Raw genomic sequence first — 26,507 nt, forward strand, 5'->3', positions numbered from 1 at the left:
GTTTTCTGAGTTTCCTCATCAACCACTAAGTTAGCAAAAGCCAAAGTCTTCAATACATTGTGAGATCAAGTCCCAAGGGAAGAGAGATTCTAGGGAAGAGAGATTCTAGGTTTGCTGCTTTTTATTCCTTGAAATCCTGACAATCTGCCATCTTGCAGTCTTCACAACTTCTAAAGGGAAAAAAGTGCACTGACAGACAGAATACCCTTCAGAAAATAAAAAGTGCCATTTCTAGACATGCAAAAAGAAGCTTCCAGGTTTCTCAGAAGTTTCCAAGTGGGGCAGCGGGTGGAAAAATCAGTAAAAAGTGCATTGCTTGATGATGCAAGATAAAAATTAAAATGCCTCTGACACATCTATTCATTCTTCAAATTTTCACGTATGCTGAATGAAGCAGTTCGGAACATAACAGACTGCACACCAATCTATCACAGTTAAATGCAATCACAGTCAAACATAACATCAACTAGTGCCTAAACTACAGAGATGCATTTAATACTCCCCAGTCAGCAATCAACCTTTTCCACACTTGTTCATAATCACAATGAATTGTTTCATTTTAATGCTTTGTTTTCCTTTTGTTATCCCAGGGCAGTTTACTGCGCGGTTTTTAAATTAAATATTTAAAAAAAAAAATCCTTTTCCAATTTTATTCCTGTAAGTAGAGTGTATTTTTTTAAAGAAACATAAATTACTGAACAGATTTTCTTACCTGTTGCAGTCCACGTGGAGCAGAAGGTGGGATGCACTAAGTGACACGGCAATCTTATGCCACTGTCCATCTGCCAGACGGTACGGGAAAACCTCTGTTCTTGACTTCCCATTAAACCTGTAGTGATATCTAATCTCATCCCGTAGGCCACTGCTCTCCAGTTCAAAATAGCTGTATTTAAAAGATGAAGAAGAATGAGTTCCATCTTTTTGTTTATTCATTGCTTCTGTCACTTTCTTCTTAATTCATAGACTTCTTTAAGCAAACACCACATGGAAGGTCACAGTCTACAGAGGTTACTCAGCATGGATTAGCTACTAGTGCATTTTTTAAAAAAGGTAGAGACAAGGCTGTACATTCAGTGCATCACAAAAACAGCAATACCATTTACGCAAAACCAGCTTGTGTTTAAATCACCATTTGATAGCCCTGGAAATTGAAGTCCGCTTTTTACCCATAGAACAGGTTAAACTATAAGAAAATGATCCTTTTCGCCAAAATGTTTTGTGCGAACCCAGGATTTGTAGAAAATGCAAAAATAAAGAACTGTACATATCATTACCAATGAACAAACAAAAAGCCATCAGGATAAGAAAGCACCAGGTGATCATTAAATTTGTATTTACTATTTGCAAATCCACTTTTTTAAAAACTGTTTACTTTTAGGACTCCCCTACATGCAATTGTGCTTAACTCCTTTTCTGACTTGTATTGTTACAGCCGTAATTGTTCAGCTTTACAAGGGAACCAAACCTCCTGCCTAGATTGGGTGTCTCAACACCTGGCATACACAATCCAAACCTCCAGACAGTTGTCACCAGAAAACAATCATAGGAGAGCTAACAAAGTACGGCTATTCACTGTCTTCACACCGGCGGGGGGAGTCAATTCTTTTTCTCGAGTGAATTTAGCCCTTATAGGTGGTAGCCCATTGACAGTGTAAATAGTAAAGCCTTCTCTTGGACCTCAGATCACACAGAGTATTCACAGCATATCAAATCAAGGCTCTCTGGATATAGAAAGAAGGAGATGCAGATCTCCTTTTATAGTAGAAATACCTCTACAACTAGGTGGAGATGTCAGGGTGTCCAGCTAGTCCCTATTTGCGTCTACCTCCACAGCGGTATGTTTTTCCCTAGTGCACAACAGCAATTTCATGTGGCAGTTGAAAGATGAGTGCTAGTTTGAGGTAAAAAAAAAATTAAAACAAAAAAAATTACAGTAATAAAATCCACTTCCAAAAAATAAATGCAACACATAAAAATTAAATATCCAGGCATCGATTTTCATTTTTGCACAAGCCTTTTACATTGCTTGGCTGTACGCAGACCTTAATAGCCAGTGTGCACAAGTGTTACACGAGGTGCACGTACTTCATCAAGAATGGCTCTTACCAGTGAATTGGAGGCTTTTTAGAACATAAAAAAAATGGAAAAACAGAGTTCTTTGGGAGCAACTTACTTATGAGATAAAACACTAGCTGGGAATCTGTGCAAAAGATCGCAACACACTGGGAAGGGGAACATCAAGCCAATAAATCTTGACCAAAAGAGAAACTCAAGCCCTCCTCCATCCTGCCAATGTCTTGCCATTACATTTTTCATGCAACATACGAGCATTATCGGGTCACCCGAATCAAAGACTCAAGTGACAGAGTAAAAACAGTCACAGGCAGATAAAGGCAAAACTAAAACAGAATGAAAACACAGCAGGCATGCATACAAATAAAATAAATGCAGTACAAAGCATGAAACACAAGAAAGGCTGGTGTGGTGGTGGAGTTGACTGCTTCATGTACATAAAGACACAAGAAGGGCAGACAAACAGGAGTTTTCTAAATAGAAGAGCAGAACGTTGATTAATGACTACCATTGCCACTACCCATTAAAATACCTAAATTACATTCATAAGAAATCTGGAGAGGATTTTTTTTTTTATTATTTTATTTTGATGCTCAGTAAGAGCACAGTCAATATACAGAACATACTGCTGCTGGTGTTTTCAAGCCAGGAAATCACTAGGACAAGTACCGTCAGTGAAGTCATACTTACAAAGTTAAACGTTTCATAATTGCCATCTGCTGTCAAAGCACAAAAGGAAGTCATTAAAGAGACTTTCTTTCCCTCTTGTTCAGATAAACAGCAGCGAGGCATAAAACTTCAAAAAATGAGGGAGAGCTACATAACATTCTAGTATCTCTCTCACAGACAAAGTATTTGTATAAATATATATATATATATTTTTACATGGTTGATCATAGAAGCTTAAGAGCCTGAGAGCAAGCCAAGCTCCTGTTGCAGGAAGCACATCGCTTCCTACAGTCATTCTTCATAATCTCCGATAGCCACAGAGCTAATCGCTTACTACACAATATTTTCTGTGTTAATAAAAAGGCAACGGTCCAGCCCTGGAAAGGTCAGTCAGATATTGTACTTAATCACATCTCTGCTCTATTATTTGAACAGCATAGGGAATTGCAAAGCAACAGTTTCTCATCTGACAAGCTTCAGTGTCAATAGTTATTTCAGGACTTAAAACAGCTTGTTGCTTACACAGTGAGATCGTTGTCAATCTCATGACTAATTTATATAATACAGAAGTGAATAGCTAAAATTTACTGTAAAAGGTAGTACTAAGATTTTTACATATGTACACCTAATGCACTGCTAAGTGGCACGGGACTGAATAAAACACCACATTTTATTTCTTCAGTGACAGGAAGGGAGAATGACATCAGACAAATTCTGCACCTACTTTTCACTACCCTTCCACAAGTGCAAATCAGCAGCAGTTATGCTCAGACATACGTCAGTAAACAAACAAAATCCCAACAGTGGAAGCTGGCTGGAGTAGCCCAACATATATCTATCTCAAATATTTAAAAAACGCAAAGCCATGTAAGCCAACAGTCTTGCACTGATTTTTTTGGGGAAGATGCACAAATTCACATCAAGATCTCAACTACACACGTACTTCATCATGTTCACAGTTTAGAAGATGTAGCTGTATTTTCTCTACCAGAATATAATTCATGTGCAAATAGCTTTCTCAATAGCAAACATCATCTTTTCTTTCCTCCTCCCACCAGACTCTGGAGGAAAGCCTCTTCAAAAGCAATGGCATAAAGGCCATTCACTCCTGGAAATAAATGCACCTGCTCTGTGTTCAAATTCTAATCTGCAAATTGCGGAATTGAAGACAAATAAGTTGAAAAACATAAGCTTAGGCAAGAAATCATCAATCTGTGAGAAAATAATTAGTAAAGCCAGAGAAAATAAATGGATTTTTTTAATATCTATCTCACCTTTGATTTGAAATGCCATTGCACAAGTTTTTATCTACTATAAACCAACAGGTGAACAACGGGGGGAAATTACCAGAAGCTACCACACAAGAGGCAGGAAAATGAACTAGTCTCTAACAGGTGTTTTGTAGGTACTTCCCAGTATTTTTCCAAGAAGAAGAAAACATAGAAACAGAAGGAGTCAGGGCTCCTTAAAGGACTGCAGCATTTGGGACTGGCTGAATAAATGTATCATCAGTAGGCAAGAGTGAACTTTCAATGTTGCCATGAGATCCATAACAAAAGCCCAAGGGAGATCCTCGAGTGTTAACAACTAGTTCTGCTTCTGTATCACATCTTATGACACCTGTGTGTCAACTGGCTGCTACAGTCCATTCCTGGTTACCCTCCTCAAAACTTTTTCCAAGAGAGAGAGATGCGAGACAGTAATCTACTTGTCAACATGTTAGCACCAAGTGATGGTTTCTTGTTTTATTCGTTATTTCTCGATGAGGATTTATTTTTTCATATTTTTTTAAACAGGCACGATCAAAAGTAACATGCATTTTGACAGGTGAAATTTGCAGAACACATGCATTAAGAAAGCTCGCTGTTTATGGAACAGCAATACAATATGACCTTGACTGAAATTTTCCCACTACCAGAATTTCCATATTTGCTAAGCATGGAAGCTACTGCTGGCTTCTTTTATACAATTATAGAATTCAAATGCCTTTTATAGGTCTGTCTGCAGTCTCTCATTCAAATCCCAATGTGTAAGAGAAAAACATGTTGCTAAATTCAGATCAATTTTATGCACATCAAAAAAGTTGGGATATTTCAAGATCGTGCAATGTACTTTACAGAAGGACCATATTATTCCACTCAAGATGCTTTACAATTCTTTCTGACTTTTGCAATCCCTACGTACCTCACACATGAATATTGTTACGAGAGGATAAAGCCTGACTCAGTGATGTTTAATGCTTTTTTTTTTTCCCTCCTTCTTATTTCACTTCCAGATCAGGAGGAAAAGGTGCCTAAAAGTATACTGTAAATTGGAAACAGCTGCTGTGGATGTAATGACCAACAAAATTGGAAAAGTCATCATCAACATTAAATAAGAACATGTAAGACACCTGAAGCAGAAAAAGCAAAGTATTTCTATAACATGATTTGGCTTAATCTACCATCTGCGTTAAAGAAACATATTCAGCTATTCATCATATCAGCCACAGCAGTGATCTTAACCTGTGACAAACACGACCACATTTCATTCAAAGATTTTACTGCTGTCAGATTGTGGAAGTGGCCAAAGGAGAGAGGGCTCACAGACTACAAATAAGATACGACCTCAAGATGAGCTCTGGGATACGTGTCCTTCTGAATATCCTTAGTGTACACAGCTTTTCCCCCCGCCCCGCCCCCCCCCCCCCCCAATCTTTACAAAGTTAACACCTATCACAAGACACTAAAATATCCCACAATGAAGACAGAGCACCATCTGGTAAGCACAATACTGATTAAATGCTCCAATAAGAGCTCTAAGAACTAAAGCAAAACTACTTTTTGCATTAAATTCTGGAAATCTTCCCCTTTATCACATTCAAACATAAATAAAGTGGAGTTATCATTCTGATTTTACAACTTCCGTCATCCCTGATCAAGTGCCAAATGAAGCCCCACAGCCTCTTTCAAGGAGCAGCACCAGCACTTATAGCAGATGCTCTTAGAGCTACTGAACAGATGTCCCAGGGCAAGGCAGCAGGCACAGATGGCGTCCCTGCAAATATGTACAAACTTGGGGCTTCCATCTAGTCAAAACACTTGTGCATCTGCTTAACATTGTGTGAGAGAAGGTCATAAAACCACAGGAGTTTGAAGATGCAAGCACCATTCACCTTGCACATGCTGCAGCAACACTACGATGTTAGGTCTCTCAACTACTGGAGAGAAAAAAAAAAAATCACTGCCATAATAAGAATTGGGCTGTTATTGAACAGAAGCTTCTGGAAAGTTCTATCAGTCTGGTCAAGGCACAATTTCTTTTTTTTTTTTTTTTTTTAAAATAGTAAAGCAAATTCAAGGAAAGTTCAGAGACCAGCCCGCTTGATGTCACCAGCTAGAAGGTCAGGAAGCTTTGGCACAAATTTGCCCGTTTGGACACGGTTGTGCACGTAGCTTTTTCATTTCACAACAGCATCACGCCAAGCAGAATATCAGAACATTTAATGATGTTTAATGATAAAAATGGCTTCAGGCAAGACTGTGCTTTAGCATCTTTGCAGAAACACTTCTTGATGTATTCAGAGACAAACAGTCAACGAATCTGCATCCATTATCACACAGATTTCAGGGATTTTCATTCTACAGAGATTCTGTGATGAATCACAGATCATTACACTTTCGGCCTTTCGCTGTTCCTTACCACTGACTGAATCTGTGCACAGCGGTACGCACAGCACATTGTTTCTTTGGTTGTGCTGCCAAGCGGCTCAGCCAGGACAGGCACATAAAAGAAACTGAGATCTTGTTCTAACCCTCCCCGGTGGAAAGCAAGTCAGGCCAAGAGCATGCACTGGGTGCGCTATGCCGCAGATAAGCTGGCAGGCATATGCCCAAGTCCATCGCCAATGAAGCCATATAGAGCCAAAGCAGTTTGCCTCTGAAACAAGAGAGGCATCTGACTTCAAACAGAAGTAAACACTCACCTTGCTGTTGTCACCACGGTTCTCTATGGATGCAAAACTAGAACAAGTTACAGCTGTCAAGGCAAATATTTCAGTCGCTTCCACAGGCACTGTTCTCGTTACCCTAGTTATAAACTGACAGGGTAGGATCCTGAGCTCTGAAGCATTACGCGTTGTCAGACACTGGATTTTGAAGAAATGCTCTCACACGCTCACGTGTACAGATCTAGTCCTCCACTACATATGCATACCTACAAGCCATACAAAGCTACTTGTTACAGCTAGTTTAAATATGGATAGATTGAGAGGCTGCACAACAGAACCATACGTGGCAAATCCTCGCTTAGGTGGCATTAAAGACTTACTACTGTGGCAGAGATTATGTACTGATATCATCAAAGCTTGTGAGCAAAATCAGACTGACATCAGGCAGTACAAAAGGTGTCGTGAATAGAAGAAGGATCATCTGTGACAATGAAGGTATCGTGCTGAAAAATCAGATTAACTTTCTACAAAAGAAAATGCAAAAGCCGAATCCCATATGCTGCACAAAGACTTTATCATCAGCTACTGCATTCCAAAAGTATTCCTCCTACACGAGCAAATCCAAAATAAGCCAAAACTTAATATTAAATTCCTACAAATCTCTCAAGCAAAAGCCTGAAAGTTCAACTTCGTTGTTGAACTGTTTGTAGCTGTTGGCTACCTAAACAGGATCCTTTCAAACATTTGTATCCTTTCATTTCAAACAAAAGGAACTAAATCCAGTCAATTAAACAACTTTATTTTTCCATTCAGACCGCTCAGAGGACAATGGGAATCATGTTGTATCAGCCTAGCTTGAAACTTTTAGCAATAAAAACCCCCACACTAACATTTTCTATAATAAACATTTTGTCTTTTGTCCTACAATCTTCTGCATGGCAGCTGGGCATGCAAGCTGCAAGGCATTAAGCATTTATGATGCTCAAAATATGCATGTGTACTTGCAACCAGGCAAAGGTCATCCACATACAAATTTACTTTCTTCTTTGATCATACCAGGAAAAAAAGTAACTCCAACTTCTGCCTGCCAGCTAAAAGACAGCTTGAGTCAGAGCTGGTACAAAGCAGCTACTCATTTTCATGGCATATGTTGTAAGGATTGACCTTAAGCATTTTCGTTTCCATTTTATACATCTAAAGATCTCTTCACTGTGGCTGCTACCTGCCTACTACCTGTAAAAGACCTAGTCTCTGCCTTGTTCATAGTAAACCAAGTAGGTAATACCACACCGCAGCTAAAAATAGTACTGCATCTTAGCAGGCTTCAGAGCCAGCATGGTCAGCAGGACAGAAAAGAGTCTATCATTTGAAGTAACGTGAAGTCATGACTCCTTAGCTGCTACCTCTAAAACATACAAAAAAAAATTTAAAAACCCAACCCGACACATATATATGTGTATGCCCTGATACACACATAGACACAAACACCTGCAAGAACCAAGACATCTCTACTAAAGGTAGGTATCTGCAAGAAGTGGCCAAGTAATGGGAGAAATTTGATTTTGTTCCCTCACAAAAAGCAGAAGTTGGTCTCACAATAAGGGATGCAGGCTAGTGGTAACCGCTCCCGAAAGGGATGGCCTCGCTCTCCTGCCTGCTTATTCCCACCTCATCCTTTGCATCAGATTTAGCCATTCAGTTGCGATAAGGCATGTCAACACAATGAACTAGTCTGACAGGAAAGTAACCTGACAAAAGAAAAGAATAATTTCTTTACATATCGCCCCTCCAAAACCAGGTCACCTTGTACTCACACTATCACTGTAACTCTAGCAAGGAACGCAATCCACAGTTACGGTCTGAAGTAGTCCTTGAAGGGCTCATCACCTACAACCCTTGACCAAAGGTTAGTTTCCCCAGTGCACCAGTGGACCATTTGCAGTCCACAAAGCATTTGTATCTGAGGACTTTCTGAATGAGGGCTGTTGATTTTTTTTAAGGCTAACCTGGGACGCTGAGCTGGCATTAGCTCAGGGATCATTGTGGGTACGCAGAAGCCTGGAGCTGCCAGTATGACCAGAGAGCTCCCAGCGGAGCTGTAACCAAAGCAGAGCATAGCCCTGGTCCCCCCTCTCTCACGCTCATCACTGCAGCAACAACTCAACTCAGGGCATCCCCAAATCCACAATCCCTAAATACCAGATTTTAATAAAACTAAAGAGGATAACATAGCCTTTTAAACTAATGAGGTCTGCCACCTGAGTCAATCTACAATATTTGAAAACAAGTTACCTTAATTGCTGTGTCCCTACAAGAAAGGTTCTTCCCTCTGATCTTGCTTTCAAATTCAGCAGCTTTTCAGTGATTTCTTATGTTATGACAAATGCCACACATTTCCGCTAGATTCCTAGCAAAATAATCTTTTCCCTCCCACTCTCTCAAGGCCCAGCCACACGTCTGCTCCCTGCTGCTCTCTGGATGCCCTCAGTCTTGCCTGCCTTGCAGGACTACTCCTTCCCCTCCATCCCTCGCTGCTGCCACCTGAGCACTGGCAGCTTTCCACAGCCAGCAGTCATTAGAGCAGGGACTGTGACCCTCCTCCCTTTCAGAAGGCAGTACCTAGGGCAAGGAAAGTAGACAGGCACCCTTATTAAACTGCAAGCAAAAAACGAAAACCAGAGACATCACCCAGCCTAATGTTCAACCAAGCAAGTGACCATCTATGAATAAAATGTTGTGAACATCTATCTTATTAGCTGGGAGAGTTACATCCTTGATATAACTAGTTTGAGTAATAGTGTGAGTACAAGCCCAAATTCAGTAGACGTAGTTTTCAGAAAGTTCCCTTCACTCTAAGTTTGAGACATTGCGGGGCTTTGCCTATATCAGAGGGTCATAAAACAAGCAAACAAAATAACTCAGCATGTTGGAGAAGACTCCTGGGGGACCCACACATCCTGCTCCTGGCTGACCACAACATTTCTGCACTGTCCAAATTCAGTTTTAAAGAGTTTCAAACTGTCAGCCATTCTGCTCCAATTGCCAACAAGGTCCAATCAATGTGTTTCAGCAGCTGGTTATCAGCAGCATGTTAATGCTTCAGAGAGACAACCATTGTCAGCCTAGTGTACATAAAACACCTGCTCTCAGCAGGGAGCCACAAGATGGAAGGTAGCTCCTCAAGCAGTAAGTCCTCTTTCACAATACTTAAATCAGTGAAAGATGTATAGAAAATAACAATTCTGCCTTGCTTTCCTCTTTTGCATACTTTAACCCCAAGCACAGAAGCAGGTGGGCCCAATTCTATTTGCATTTGCATCTCTAAAGACCTTTAAGGAAGAAAAAAAATTCTGGAAGAAACAAAGCTCACCTGCTTGCTGCACAACAGTGGGGGGCGGGGAAAGGTGTGTAAATGCCTCATATATTTCACATCACCTCATTCAGAGTGATGGAAGTAAGGCTGGATCTTTATATTCTCTGTACAGCTATCCAGTTTAGCAATTCTACCTATAAATATTAATGAAGATGTGACCTTTACCCTAAAAGAAAAAGGTTAATGGATACATTTGCAGGTTTTCCTTCCCTTTTTGAATACTGGGCATCTTGGAATCCAATATGTGTATACACATCTTGCAGAGAATAATCTAAAACATAGCATGGAGTAAATCCAATCCTTCAGGTTTACAACTAGGGTCAGAAGTCACTTACATACGTTTCTTTTCATTAATTAGGTTTCAGAGTTTAATTTAGCTAGCTTGTTACACTTTTGTGTTTATAATCAAACATATTATGGCCTGGCAGTCTTTCAACCGTTATTTGTGAACGTACAGCTTTCTATCTATTCCTCAACAGTCTCAGAAGCTGTTTGTGGTGTCACTGGGTGGGGGGGAGTATTCAACAACATACTAGACTGCCATGCCCGTTTCCCCTCCCCACCCAAAACTTACTTGCTAGGAATAAAAATCTTTCACTATGAGCCTGACACATTTAACAGAATCCCCCTGAATATTTATATCAGCACAGCTTGCTGTTACAGAGTGAAAGACCAAATTCTCCACTCAGTAAATCCATTTCACCATAGTAGTACAACTAGTTTACAAGTTTCCAAATATTTGGTGTGGCATAAATTTTGCGAAGTTCAGGTTCTAGACATAGGTTATAAGCATAAAAAAAAAACCCCACCCAAAAACCCACAACACACAAACCTCACACACACAAAAAACCACCAAACCTCAGAAAATGTAGAAAAAAAATAAAGTTTTTAGTGCTCCCTCTGAGAAAATCTTAGATACATTAATCTTAAGACTCACTCCCTAGGTCTATCATGGTGAGATCTCCCATTTTGAAACACTCTTCAGAAAGAATGACACACATGGATAGAAAGCTACTACTAATAAACACAGAGCAAACAGAGAAGACAGACACAGGACACACACAAAATAGTAGGGAGGAATAAGAATAAGCAACTCGACATTTTACAAAACAGTTAGTTTTTTCATCCTGCCTCTTTACAAACCAGTATGAGTAACAAAAGAAACAAAGACTTCTTTGGGAAGGCAAGGCAGTGTGGGGAAATAGCACACAAGACTCTGGGACCTTGAAAAATGCACAGAAGGAAACCTTGAGGAGAAGGTCAATAAGGGTATTATCCTACTTCTTATGGATAATTCATAGGTAACGGCCCCTCTGCTTACTAGTTCAGTTTTGCATATTCTGCATTACAATGTCCAATTTCTCTGCTTTCCACAAAAATAAACCAATGGTTAAGAAGAAAATCTTTCTTTGGAGGGCAGCTTGTTACAGAGCAAGTAAATACCCAGCAGGTTACTTGCAAAAAGTCAAAGGGAATTTTGCGTGATGAAAGATAAGAAAACCTGATCCAGAGTTCTTACCTCCCACGTAATGACCAGATGACGGCTTAGAGGCCAGGCGCTGCTTTATGTGTAACATACTGTAAAGATTGAATTTCCTCTTCTTTCCTTTGAGTACCAGAATCCCAGGTGATGCGTACTTGTGCTACTTGTCTGATTTGAGGACGTTTGGATTTGCGCATTAGCAGAAAAATCATTCTGGACTCAATACTTCCTGACACCTTAAGGCCTACAATGCTTAGCCATGAGTAGCGGTTCTACGGTGGCTACCTCCAAAAAATCCCCAGCAATTATAAGGTCATTATTGACATTTTGGGCAGTAAATGATTTCAAAGCATTATAAGCTAGTCAGTAGGGTGACCACTCACCAAAAGAATGCTCGCCATTCTTTTCCAGGAGCTTTATCCATTGTTTCCAAGCACCAAAACTCTTAGAATGCATTCCGAAGTACACAAATCCTTTCCTTTCCAACTCACTGTAATTCACTAGTTTTATAGACAAAGTACTGGAAGAGTTTACGGGTAATTTTTTTTTTCTTTGGGGCGCAGAGGAGGGGGGAGCAAATTTTCACGTCAACAAGAAAAGAAAGTATTACAGCAGCCAGTTGCTTTTAAGTGTGCTTCAGAGTAGTCAGGAAATCAGTTAGCTCCTCTGGTGAAAGCCAGTATTTCAAAGAACCCTAGCCTGGGTATCTGAACATCCTTGATAGATTTCTCCAGATGCTGATCTCGGCCAGCAGTGAGAAGGAACCATCAATATACCTCCAACCCAGCAAGTAAACAGCACAAAGACAATGCTAACTCCGTCTAATTTATGTTCTTGGGCTTTGGACCACGCAAGGCCAGAGCAGGCAAGAGGCAGGCAGACAACTCTGGATGAAACTGTGTTGAATCACTGTTGAAATAAAAATTCATCACGAGTGGGATTTTAAATATCTTGATGGCCTTTTCCAAGCGTTTCGGTAATCTGAAGAGTCAAAAGTTGTGAGCAAAATAGCTCACAAAGATCTTCTAGGAAGAACTGGCTAGCATAATTGTCCAATAAAGAAAATAGTTTCCACGTTCTGCATCCCCAAGTAACATGTTTGTCCATCCTATATTACATTTTGTTATCTATAATTTGGAAAAAAAAATTACACTCTTCAGATTTACCATTGTATTCCAGATAACTATGTACACAGTCTGCATTACTATCAGACAGTTCAATTAGACTTAATCTGTGTTAATTAAGCTTTCCATTTTCCAAGCTGTATTTTAATACATTTGGATCATGAAAACAAAGTCTTTACCATCATTAAGCTGATTCAACAAGATAAAATATTAACAAAGATGTATTTATCATATTTGTAGTATAAATCCTGTCCATCAAATGATGATACAAATTAACAGCAAATCTCTAATTGTTGTGAAATATCCATTTAGTATAACAAACCAGCATATCTGAACTACTGACTTCAAGGAAAATTGTATTCATCTTCTTCTAATACCTTGTCTATTATATCTTTGTTTGTTATTTGTGAAGATTTAAGATCCATTTACCTACTTATTTCTAAAATATCCTACATATCTTAGCTTCAGAGTTTCGTGCTATTAATGGAAAATAAACTCCTGCTAAATCTTACTAGAGAAATTAAACATAAACCCAGCATTCTATGTATTACTACCTTGTAAGTTTTCACTTATACCTTGTGGTGATCATCTCTACTACATACATAATGCAAAACTGGCTTTTGAATTAGTTATGCTGGCACATTAGCATATGTGTGTGTGTGTGTACATGTACACACACCTTTTTGTGGCATGGAATAAAACCTATTTGTCAACTGTTAAACCTGTGCACAACAAAAAAGACATCTCTCAAAGATACAAACTGTGGTACCAACAGCTAACACAGCTGCTTCTTTTATTCAGGTGGTGTTGACCTCCTGCATGTTCTGAAGTCTTGAACTTTTATTTTTACCACTTTTTGGTATGCTGATAAGTTAAAAAACATTATGTCCTTAACTACAATAAATCCTATTTTGTGCATAAGGGAAGAGTTCTTGGCTTTTCCATAGTCAAAACCTATACTCGTTAGGTAATAAATGTACCCTTATAGTTGTTCCCATAGGTTTTAATCATACTGAAACATAATGATATTTCTTACTCTTCTCTTTGCATTGTCTGTTTTCACAGACACAGAGAAGGTTCAAAAAAGCTTGATAAAAAAATGGATGTCATCAGAACAGAACCATGATAATTATCAAAAGCTTAGTAGGAGCAACAATTCAAAAAAAGCTCCCAGCATGTCAAGGGCCTGCACCCATTTCAGTACACATGCAAAGCTAAAGAGTAGACTCACATGAGCAGTTAGAGAAACATCAAAACAATATCAAGCTGAAAGTTCTGCTATTGCGCTGATCATAATGTATCAGTGTCCTCTTCAGTAGTGCCCCAAATCTCTGCTCTCTACTCTTCATCAGTGTTAAAAAGTATCTTCCCCACTGTCATCTACTTTATTAACTTCTGTCATCACACACCTACGGGTTTGAAAGCACGATCTTTATCAAGGTCCAAGTAGCAACTTAAGAAACTAGAGAAACAAATGGTGACCCTGTTTTTAGTGATACGCAATCAGTCCGGAAAAGAAGGATAATTGCAGTAATGCACCAGACATTCACAATGTAACAGCAGTCACTAGCAACACTGGACATGGCTGTTTCGACTCTTACATAGAGCTACAGACTGAAACTGCTTCAGTTACTACACAGAACTACGAAGGTTTAAGTGAGTCTATTACCTAATCCTTCAACTATATTTCTAAACAGATTACTATTAATTTGGAATACTAGAGATAACCTTAGTGCCAAGAAGGACATCAGCAGCACATTTTGCTCGATCAAGATTACTCCTGCATAGCTCATCTCTCTACGACCCTCTGTCCCTGCCCGTCAAGATAGAAGACTTAAGTAGCTAAATTCAGAAGAGGCCATATCTAAAAATCCACTTGCCTTGCATCGTATAATCATCGCTGCCTGTAGAGTTTGACCTTGGATTTTGCTGAGCGCATGCGTGTGTCCCCACATGTGACAGTGTTCCTCTGTCAATGGCTCTCCTCAACGCTCTCTTTCTCAAATAAAATAAAATAAATAAGTAAAACCCTTAACATGGCAAACTGATCCTGTTAACCATGACTTCAGAGAGCTGCAATGGCCTGAAAAAGCTTGGAGGAATTAAAAAGTCATGGCAAAAGGAATGATTGAGCGAGAGAGGGAAAACAGGAAGAGCTGGAGGGAGGGATCCTTGGGTAAAGTAAAACAATATTCTTACATATTGAGACAACGGCCTGGAAAATGAAAGAAGGAAGAAAGTAAAAGAAAGTAAAAGAAAGTAAAAGAAAGTAAAAGAAAGTAAAAGAAAGTAAAAGAAAGTAAAAGAAAGTAAAAGAAAGTAAAAGAAAGTAAAAGAAAGTAAAAGAAAGTAAAAGAAAGTAAAAGAAAGTAAAAGAAAGTAAAAGAAAGTAAAAGAAAGTAAAAGAAAGTAAAAGAAAGTAAAAGAAAGTAAAAGAAAGTAAAAGAAAGTAAAAGAAAGTAAAAGAAAGTAAAAGAAAGTAAAAGAAAGTAGAGGTGACAGAAAATTATGATGACAGAATAAGGAAGTAGCAGAGACCTTCCCTTACCAGTCCTTGTCCGGACATCTCTGCTGTTGCACTGGCAAAAGCCATCATTGATGATTTGGTCATAATAAAACCACTGCCTTCTCCTTCATATACTTTCTCAACAAAAGGTAAGAAAATTGGATGCACGGTTGTGTATCACAGACATGATTAACAAAATTAAATACCAATAGGATTTTGTTTTCCTAAAAGAAATGCTGCAGAATGACTGGTATTAGATTTTAAATGGGAGCAAAGAATGTCCTATTATTTGTATCACAACAGAAAGTTAGACTAGATACAAAGGTCCTTCAAGCCCTAAGAAATTATGAAAAAAGCATTCACAAGTTACAAGTAGGGGAGTATGTAAAGCAAGACACTCTGAAACATCAAAACGTCATTGAAATTGTATTATGGGCCATAATACAAAGTACACTTTTTGTTTTTAATAAACTGATGTCTGCCACTATAGTAGCTAATGAGAGAGACCTCTTTTTCCTCCTACGCTGATGACAACAACAAAAAAGAGGAAGGAGGAAAAGAAAAAAAAAAAGACACACACACACAAAATAAGAATATACTGTATTTATGCCAGAAATAAAGCATACACATCACCATACAGAAGCACAAGTAGCTTAATTGCTTTAACAGCTTAACTGCTGAATCCCAAAGAAAAAAGAAAACATATTATTTTAAAATGATATAAAGCATAGCAAAGCAGGAGACATGTAAGTTTAACTTTGACGAAAAAAGCAAACTCCAAAGCGCATATGAAAAACTAGTAAGGGAAATTGCATTACAAGGTTTGTAACTTCCAAAGTGCATTGTGTCTATACTACATTGGTTTTGATCTTTCTGGTTAAGTTAAGTTATTTTACAGACCAGGATACATACATAATGCATTCCTCCTGTAACAAAAGCCAACCAGCAAAAACTAGAGAAATGCAAACTACAAAGAAAGGCTTTAACTTACATGTCAGATTTTACATCTACCGTTTCAACACATTGTCAAAATGGACCACTGAGCACTCGGTATCTTTTTTTGTTGCTACTGCTACAAGAGAGAAACAATTTCCTCTTACCTGTGCTCCAACTCTCGGATGGACAGTATAACTCCAGAAGTTGATGCCTTCTGTTGCAGGGTGGCCAGAAATGTGAACTCACTCTTATTCCGGAAGAGCTGAAATAACTTCTCACTCACATGGGGTGCTGCATGGATTTCTCTTTCTATATCTAAGAATTTTATTTAAAAAAAAAAAAAAGGAAATAACAGTCCAGTAAAAATGCTAAGTCAGAAAGATTCAGATTACATTTTTCATTTTCCCATCGATATTTTTCATTTTTGAGAGTCATCTACTGCATTTGTTCAATGAAAAAACCCAAATGCCATCTCTGTCAGCATGCCCACTTGTCACTTTGACAAGTTCACAACTGGTCAGCTACTGATTTTCTGACAGAATTTTTAACGGGATGCTGAGCTATTTGTGTCTGCTGTGAGCAGATTAAGTTGCTGTAAATAAGGTGTACTGCAGTCAGACAAATAGGCTCCTAAATTCTGAGACATCTCAGGCACTGCCTCTCCCAACACAATTCACCAAGCTCCAATTTCAGTTTTTACCACTGACTCCGTTACCACCTCTCCATCGTACATCAGAGGAAACCCATCCTTGCAGTGTGTAAGGCAGAGATGTATTATTGCTAATAATGCTATACGGCTGTGCTTCTGCCCAAGAAATAAATACAAGACATGCTTGCAATCCACTATCGTTTCAGGGATTTCTCAGTTTAAACAAGCAAAGCGTGACAGCTCATACAATATTTATTAAACTACAGTCTGACCAGGCCAATCCAGAAATATTTCAGTCTCGCTAATCCTGCTGATGTCCAAGCGGCAGCATGCCTTCTCATATTTGATCTTCTAAAATTCGAATGTGCCATCTCCCTCCACATTCATTTTTATCTCATCCTTTTATTCACAATATATCATCACTCCAGAAGAAGATTAATGACAAAAGGGAGAAATCATGGCATTTCACCTTCCCACTCCTTGCCATGTCCCTCATGCTGAGCCTTTGTCACACATTCACAAGACCTGTGCCACTTGCGGTTCCTGGATGTCAGAACCAATTAGAAGCCCAGTGCGTTCCCTTTCGAAAGGTTTACTTTGAAGCCAGAAATGCCAGCACAAATTCTCAGCTGGAAGAAAACCATATAACTCCACTGAATCCTGAGAATCCGGCCCAGCATGAATGCTGTAACATACAAAGGAGTGATGAGATTTACAATTCAGAATTTTACTGCAGGGAGAAAAAAAAAAAAAAAAAGCCCAACCAAAAAAACCCCAACAACATTGTGTCATTAAATGAGGCTTTGCAGGCAGAAAGAGGAGAAACTGCCTTGAAAAACAACCTGAAACTCAGAAATGCAACTACTGAGGGAATGCCATGGACTGAAACTAAACTCCAACGAAAAAGTATTCAAGCGTGTTTTGTAATTGGGTGTCTCAATTTTTCCTGTGCAGCTTAAAGCCCTCCAAATAAGCCTACACACTCAGAATGCCTAACACACTTGCACTCTGAAATGTACTGCAAATTAGACATCAAAAAATCACTAGTCATTATTTAAAAATCTTTGCCAGAGGCTCAAATTCACCTGATAAATAAATATAATGCCTACTTTACAGCATCAAACTATTTGTCTGTCCAACACAACTTTTATCATAGCAGAGGATAAAGCTTCAAAGTACAGAAATCGTTTCCACTGCCATCAGAAAGGGGAATGGCAGAATAAACAATCCAGCACAGAAGACCAGATTTTGTCTTTATATATAAGATTTCATTATCTGTACCATTATCCTCACCTAGCAGGTGTTATTACTGGTCATAAATACTATCTAGTATTCTAAAAAAAAGCTGACAGAGGAGACACAAAACTATGTGTCCCATACACCAGTAAGTTCTCCAATATCCAGTTTGCTGTCTACTCAGACAGACAATCCACTGGTACTAAGGCACAAGTAAGACTCAGAGATAAAATGTCCAAGAGCTGACAGCTGAAGACAATTATCCTTGTTTTGAAGGCTAAGAATCTTACTATATTACACAATTTATATTTTTTTGCTTAAAAGTGTCACAATTGACAAAAATAAAATACAACTTATCAAACTTTTCAAAAATTCGTTCACATAAAAGCATAGGCAGTGCTGTCAGTGGAACATGTATGTTAAAACTTCAGTCAAGCCTTGCAAAGTCCAACATTTTTCTCATTATAGGGGGACCCAGATATAAAGCCACATCCCACCATCTATCCACCAAAACTTAGTAAAAAATATAGGATTCTTTAGTTGGAATCATGAACAAAGTTAGAAATCCAATCTGAAATATTGCATTATACTCTATCACCTCTTGCTACCACAGCAAAAACACACGCAACGCCTTTCATTCACTGTTGATTAAAATCAATATATGCCATAGATAACAAAATTACAAAATTCCAGAATCTTGGGTTCAAACTACTAGATAACGAACAGTATTTACATATTGCTTTGCAACACCCTTCTAGCGTAATTCATACAAAGGACGTTATGTAACTAGGCTTTTAAAAATGAACACACTTCCAAGCACAGTGCTACTTATCTGGAGTAGGTCTATTCATTGCCAGTGCCGAGGAACACTCCCTACCACTAGACAACTGAAAACACACTTGCAGATGCAGAAATGTCTACAGAAACGATGTTCTTCGTAACTAAACCTCAGTAACTATAACAAGGGGAGATTCCCAACAATTCCGTGGTGAGACGGCAAACGACGCCCAACAGCCAGCGACTGGACTCACAAGCTGCAGAGCTCACCGAAGCTCGCGAGGATCCGGGGGGGCGGGGGGCACACAACCTGGCATTATGGAGATGATAAACCTGTCGGGGTGCTGAGTGCAGCCCTGGGCTCGCAACCTGGGGCCCCACTGCTGGGAAGGAGCTGCATGAGGCCTCACCGAGGGTACAGGCCAGTGGGCACAGCATCACCCCAGCTCCTGTGCCACACAGGCCAGCCCCCCTGCACCTCTCTCGCAGTGCCCATCCTCATGCTGCGTGATTACTTGCTATGTCATCTGTTTGCGTTTTGCTCGATTTCTGCAGAAAGTACCATACAAATGAACTGGGAGTACAATCCATTTAGAATAAGAGCTTTCTATTTTCAGGTTGATTTTCACACTTCAAGAAAAGAAAAATTGAGAATACATACACCCCCTCACCACAGGTGCCTGAAAGGGAAAATACTTTTTATGCTCTCTATAAAAATAACTGTCTGCTCATAATGAAATGTCATATTTCCCACATAATACAGAACAATATAGGTTTATACAGTAATCTTCAGTGAAACATCACTTCATGCTTGAACGATAATGCAATCTCAGCAAAATAAATAAACAAACAGAGATATGACTTTCATATGCCCTTCTATGTGATTATATTTTCTTAATTTGAAATACTGGCTGTCTGGAGGGGTTTTTTTAAGCATACCAGAGTGTTTCTAAAACAAAACAAGCAAAAAAAGCAAGCATACACAGTTATTTTAAAGTACAACAGATACAAATCATCTCAGAGCATCGTCAAGTAAAGCTAACTTTCTACCTTCAGCAAAACAGAGAAGCAGAAGAGACATCTATGTCAGAGAGACAGAATATTTGTTGCTTGATTTCAATTCCTTTTTTTAAGCCTCAGGTCCAAGGAAGAAGTGCGAAACACAAAGCAACGATGCCGTTTGCCAGGATAGCCAAATTCGTTGAGCACTTGCCATCCCCCATTTCCCTACCTGGCGCCACCTCCCCCATTCCCAGGGACATCACCTTGCCTTCTCCTGCCTGTCTTGCCCCACACGAGCCCATTCAGCCACACCAAGCCAAAAGGAGCTTCAAGAGGAACCAGCACCCAGGGCTATCCACACACGGGGGATCAACAGCCGTGACAGAACTCTGGCCAGGATCTGCAAAGGAAGACCACAACACCCTGCCTAGCTACAGCAAGCTCTTACACGCTCAGCCACCTCGATGTATCTTACCTGCAACTGCATTTACTCACTTTACTCACTTTCAGCACCTTCAAAATAAGTCTCAAGTTTTTATTTTAGCAGGGGTTTGTTTTCATTTCATAAGAGCAGTCCAGACAAAAGGTAACGCTGCACTGGGGCCAATGATGTCAGGGCAATCTTTACCTTGTATGTATGAAATGGACAGGTATTGCGGTACATACCCTACAGGACAAATGGAATTAAGAAAGTGCAATAACTCAGGATTGGATCAGTCCTTACAAACCTGATTTAGGCCTTCAAGTCACTTCTTCCTGTGTGGATCCACCGCTTTATGCATCACCAGCTCTGGCAACTAAAAATTAAAACCTCAGACTTTTGCCACTTGTAGCCCAGATCATAGCAGAGGCCCCAAAAAAGAGAAAGGGAGAAGTTGGCTTCAGCTCCATTAGAAACAGCGTAAGAAAATTATCACCACACAGAAGCAGACAAAATTAGTTACAGAAAGAAAAGAATAGCGCTAGACAAGCAGGCAAAGTTCTTGCCAAACTTTGATGACAGTGTTAACAATCCATGGTACAAAGGAAAGTATGTGAGCATTTGGGCTGGAATTTTAAGCAATGAAAAACGTGCACCAGTTCTTTACAAGCTGAATCCAAATCCGTCTGGGAAATCTTTTTTCTTTAATAGATGCTTCCATTAGAGAAAAATACTAAAATTCAGTTCTAAGTCAACTCATGTTTTCTGAAGCAACAATTACGTTTCATCGTTCACTAGCCTGCTTGAATACCTTTTACTTCCTTACTTTGGTAGGCAACATACTGCAAAACACATTGTTTTACTGGTACCTTCAATCATTTTAAAGCTATTTGTTTCAACATGCTTTCAGGAGAACCTTTGCGCAGTCACTTTGGACAAGAAAGTAGAATTTAACCCTGCAACAACCAAGAATCTGGATTGCAGCTACTACAATTAAAGAATCAAATCCTGTAGTATATTGGCTTTTACCTTGCTATGGGCAAAATCCAATAAAACTGAAATCTCTACTAAAAAAAAACAAAATAAAACAACAAAAAACCCCAAAAAGTCATCAGCTTTCCAAAAATGGAACCAAGAGTAGAAGGAGGATCCAAAACTAGCATCTCTCAGTGTAGACAGTTTCTAACAGTTGCTCAGGGTGAAAACAGACAACAGTTTCACAAAACGCTTCTGCTCACTGAAGGAAGGTGCTTCATCAAAGCCTCCAAGTCCAAGTGGGAACCAATGCACAGACTCCTTTCCGTACATTGGTCCCACTAAGTCCACAGAAGAACGCTGACACCAACCATGGAGATCTTCTCCAGAAAGAAGTCATTTCACTGCCAAGCAGGGAAACACCCCAGGTAGTTGTCCCTCCCTGCCTAGCAAGGGCAAAATGCAGTTATCTGCAGATAGCACCCATTTTTTTATTTTAAGCCGTGGGGAGAAAATTCACACAAACTTCTCCTTATATGCAAACAAAAAAACTGTAACATGCTCTTGTCACGGGAATAGGCACAGGAGCCATGCATATCCCTCAGAGCCCTTCGGGTGCTCAATTCAGCTATCAGCACTAAGGCTCAAGACAGCCCACGCCACGTTGCAGAGACCCACCAGCCAAGTAGCAGCATACCTAGGCATCACCCTAAGCACAGACCCAAATTCATTCACCACGCCTGTCACTCGCCCCAACTGCTTCCATGCCAGGCTAAAGCATGGGGTTTAGCAAATTGTGAGGTACGACGAAGGAAAAATAAGTGCAAGTTTACGTTAAGGTGCTCAGCAGGCACCACCCTGCTCTCTGGGGCACCCTGCACTGGAACGGTGGGGACCAGCACCACCCGTCCCACCTGCCAGCAACCCAGAGAGAGGGGTGAAAACACCTTGCCTTTCTCTTAAAAACTATGCGATCAGGGACGACCAAGGAGGGCACATCTTTGCTTCTAGGTATTCTCACATGTACAAAAAGATGTTGTAAATGCTTTTGCCTTGCTGGCTCCGCTCGGAGTCAGTAATAAACAGTAGGAAATCATGTTCAACAGCACAGCTTTCGAAATTATGATTATTCATTATAAATCACTTTTTACCTGTAGCTTCAAACACTGTTTCTCAAGAATAAGATCTGTCTGCAGTGAAATGCTTGGTGATTTTAATATGCAAACCTCCTACAGAGATGATGTCTCATTTTAATTATTGTTTCGGTTTAATGGGTTTTCATTAAATTAGAGGATGGAGCAATTACCAGGGTGAATAGCTAATGTTACAAAGGTAAGTTCCCATGACTATACAGCAAAAGCAGTGCTGCTAGAGAAGGTGGAAAAATAGTATAATTCAATGTAAACTCTCCTTTTGCGTGATGCAAAACCACCCTGGCAATAAGTGTTCATATATTGCTGTCATTTTGATGTACGTGTTTGTAAAGCAGTTTATGACTAGGTCTCTCCTAACAAAATTAATCTAGCATTTAAAATTTTATATATATATATATTTCATTCCTTTCAGGAAGCTATTGCAAACCCAATCCTAAAACTCCAGATGCCAGGGACAGCAGAATTTCGAGTCACTGAAGAAATCAAACAGAGACTATTTATCAAATCACAGTTTCTCCCCAACCAATAATTTAGTTGATTTAGTGGCTTAATGTCGGACTCTTCACTTCTTGAAAATTGGCCAGACTTGAACACTAGCTAGAATGACCACACTCATGTTAATTAAGTAGCTGTCCGAGAGTCTAAGTCCTTTGCTTGCTTTATCAGCATTTCAAACTGAACCATGGAAATTGAGTATCATGGAACAAACAGAGCAGCAGATATTGCCCAAGACTTGGAAATTTTTATCTGTCAAAAGAAAAGGTGGCCACCCAAGTTTCTCAAGCCCCAGCCAGCAAAACATGCCTTAGGTGACAGAGAAAGCACAAAAGCAGAAAGCTGTAGCAAAGACTACATCGAAAGACTGCCCCTCTTTTGCTGCATATGGGTTTCATGTCTCTGGGGCCCTTGTCTTTTCCACCCAAATGAACAGAACAACCAAGGAAAGCACTGGAGTCATCTCTCCAGCAGCAGAAGGATGAACAGCAAGCCTGGGCACACATATAGCGCAGCGACTGACACCGTCTTCAAACCATTTGGCCACTGTGACTTACCCCAGTTTTCTGATTTTGCTCCAAACCTCTTTGCAATAAGCTTCCTGCCGAGAACAACGCTGCTCGCCTTGCTGAGCGCTACGTATCACCTGTTGTTACTCAGGCAGTCACTTTTCCTTATTTAAAATATTTTAAGCTGCTACTGAGCTCAGGCTCGCCTTCTCGAGGAGGCTCTGTTGTTTCCTCAAGAGACTCGCGTTAAAATCAAGACTATTTACAAATGGATGATCCCTTAAATTAAATGCTTGGTAGAAATGCTCCAGAAGTTATACTACCATTAAAAGCACATAATCTGCTCTTAAATCATGAGAGTTAATCAAATTACATGCATTGTTAGTTAATTAGTTCAGGAGTCACTGATTATAAGATCTTTTCCACTGTTTATCTGGATTAGATAAGGTCTCACATCACTGTGACTATAAAGATTGATATTTGCGAATTTGGAAAATAGTAACATTTTAACAGAAAGAGCATGGACTACACTAGCAACACTGTCACGCATGAACAGAGCCAGTGGCAATGTGTGCAACGTTGGGAAAAAGCAGTAATTGCTAAGAATCATTACCAATATGCTGTCCATTTCGCAGGAGTACTGTCCGCTTCAGGGATCTATTTTAGTCTATGTTAAATGCTAATGTCACACAAAATAATGAGCCACCTGAAAATACTGTTTCTGTTCTGGCTTCATGCAAAAGCACGCTAAGCAATTTTTTCCTCCTCTTCTACAAAACATTTTCAGGTATGCTGAAAGTCACAGATCCAAAAAATTGGAAGTGATTTTTAAAAAATTGTAACATGTACTGAACTTGACAAAACATGCTCTTCAGCTGCATTTGTTTGAAAGAAACTTAAGCAAAGATGGTACCACAAGATGAGGAGAATCAAGAATCAAGTTTTGCAAATAACTCCTAACTGTATAGTTTGGACTTAGTTCCTCCCACTAGAACCCTTAATGCATTTGTAATCTAGAAACAAAATTTAAACTTTTTCAACAGAGCGTGCAGAGAGATTGATCCATTTGTATTTTTGAGCAATATGTAATAATTCTGATGTCTCATTTACCAGTCGTCTATTCTTACAGGTAATAATAAATGCTGCTCATCCTTTACAGCAACAGTATTAAAAATAAATAGTAACCATCAAGTACTTCTGACGTGCTTTAAGATTCTCAAGTTTAACATGAATCAGACAGAAATAGTCAACAAGTAACGCATAACCTGGATTTTCAAGGAAATTTTAAGTACCAGATCCCAACTGAAACAGGAGAGAGGCTGAATGGCTAAATTGTTTTGAACCTGTTGAAAATCCCAGTCTAACTTCAGCGAGGCCACACAGAAACCAGAATTTGCCTTCCTGGTAAAAACCTGCATTCTTAAATGTGTAAATCAAAATACCAGTTTTAAATAGCTCATTAACAAGGAAGTTTCAGCAAAACAGAAACCTCTGACTCAGTTTATTCCCTTGCAGAGAGAGGTTACGACGCCTAATGCAACTTACGGCAGCTAACAGACCTGGCTACACCTACACAAAGGTTTTAATTTCCAGTCCAGTAAAGCCTTTTATCACATGAATAATCCAACTAAAGGCAATGAAATTATCCATAAAGTTCAAAGTAAGCATATGCTGAAGTGCTCTCTTGGTTCAAAAACTCCCAATGATTTGACACTCTAAATAGTTTTTTAATTACTTTTAAAGCATTTAGCTCACTTATTACTAAAATCTTATGGTTTTTTTCTTTATTCTTTATATACGATTTGTACAAGCATTAAACAAATGTGTTTCATGAACTAATTCTCCCTTCTGTTTTCTTTCCCTCAGAAAAATCACTTCCATGTTATTGCTAAAGCAAATTAAATCCTGGGTGTCTGTTTTATTTATTAACTGCATGATAATAACATGAGGCATAATACATTTGTCAAAGCCCTTCTCTACTGAAGTATAATTTCTGTTGTCAGCCTCTTTACAATTACGTTTATATTCAATATTCTAGTTGTCTTTGTTTCTTGGAACACATATAAGCACACATTTATATATTCTCCCAAAATATGTATAAATCCTATTTGTGAAGTGTTCCACGTGCCCCCCCCAAAAAAAGAATCATAAATACAGCTAACATACTTAGTCATTCTCTGCAAATTTTATATGAATTATTTGAGAGATTTAAGAATTTTCAAAAACGTCACAATAATAACTGTTTTATCTTTTTACACCATAATTATGATTTGGAGCATTGCTTTTCTTATTTCACCCAAGCATACCACAACTCATGAATAAAATATGACAACTTTGATAGCATCCATTGCTGTGGGTTCATCCGTAACAGCAAACGTGCTTGGGGTACTAAGAGCTCCCTTTCGCTCCATAAGCCTTTGTTTCTGAAAATAAGCTTTTATTTAAATAGAACTGCCACATGTGTCCCCCTTTTTTGCATTTCTTGCCGTTAGCAATAACACCAGCAATAATGTTTACTTTTTTTTTTTTAATGACTACATTTTGAAACAATTCGGATGGCATAAAGCTAGAAAGGCAGAATACCCCATCCGAAAGCTGGTACTCACAAGACATCAAAAAACATTAAAAGCACTGCCAGCATCAGAGAACAAAAGGCTAACACAGAGAGCCATGAGTTTTAAATGTGTGGGCAACACTACTATAAAAAACAAACTTAATTTTGTTCTGGCTTCATAATCAATTACAGTGAAGTAAACCTAAACAACTTCCACCGTTTCCCTAATAACATTACTGTACCTAATTCTGCGCAGACTCCTCCAACCACAACTTGTCAGTAGAGCCTCTTAAGAGGAAGACTTGAGATAAAGCGCAGTACATGAGGTTTCCAAATCATCAGCATTTACCAAATTATTCTACAAACATCACATTTTAAGGCTGTGCTGCTTTATTTTCCAAACAGCATGATGAACATCCGCAGACACTTCCAGAGACCAAGAAAAATCATGACACACACACAAACGCCACTCCCCTCCCACACATCTTGGCTTTGTTATTTTCCCCCAGTCCCCAAGAATAGGCTTTAAAATTTCAACATTGCCATGCACAATGAGCCAAAGTGGAGAAAGAAGCAGAGGCAGGTCTGAACGCCATCTGTAGATAGTCTTCCATCATAGAAGTAATGAGTATTTAACCTTCAA

General features: G+C 39.2%; 1 protein-coding gene across 2 annotated transcripts in view; it reads right to left on the reverse strand.

Annotated features, from left to right (window-relative positions):
* The window catches only part of NELL1 (neural EGFL like 1), a 291,777-nt gene that overhangs the window by 249,768 nt on the left and 15,502 nt on the right, over positions 1-26,507 (reverse strand). For both annotated transcript variants that reach the window (XM_075755361.1, XM_075755362.1), the window contains exons 3-4: positions 16,257-16,407; positions 713-883 (exon numbers count right to left, since the gene is read on the reverse strand). In XM_075755361.1, coding sequence (XP_075611476.1) covers positions 713-883; positions 16,257-16,407 — 322 coding nt within the window. The remainder of the gene's footprint in view (positions 1-712; positions 884-16,256; positions 16,408-26,507) is intronic.

The sequence above is a fragment of the Balearica regulorum genome, chromosome 5 (assembly GCF_011004875.1).
Source record: "Balearica regulorum gibbericeps isolate bBalReg1 chromosome 5, bBalReg1.pri, whole genome shotgun sequence".
NCBI classification, from domain to species: Eukaryota; Metazoa; Chordata; class Aves; order Gruiformes; family Gruidae; genus Balearica; species Balearica regulorum.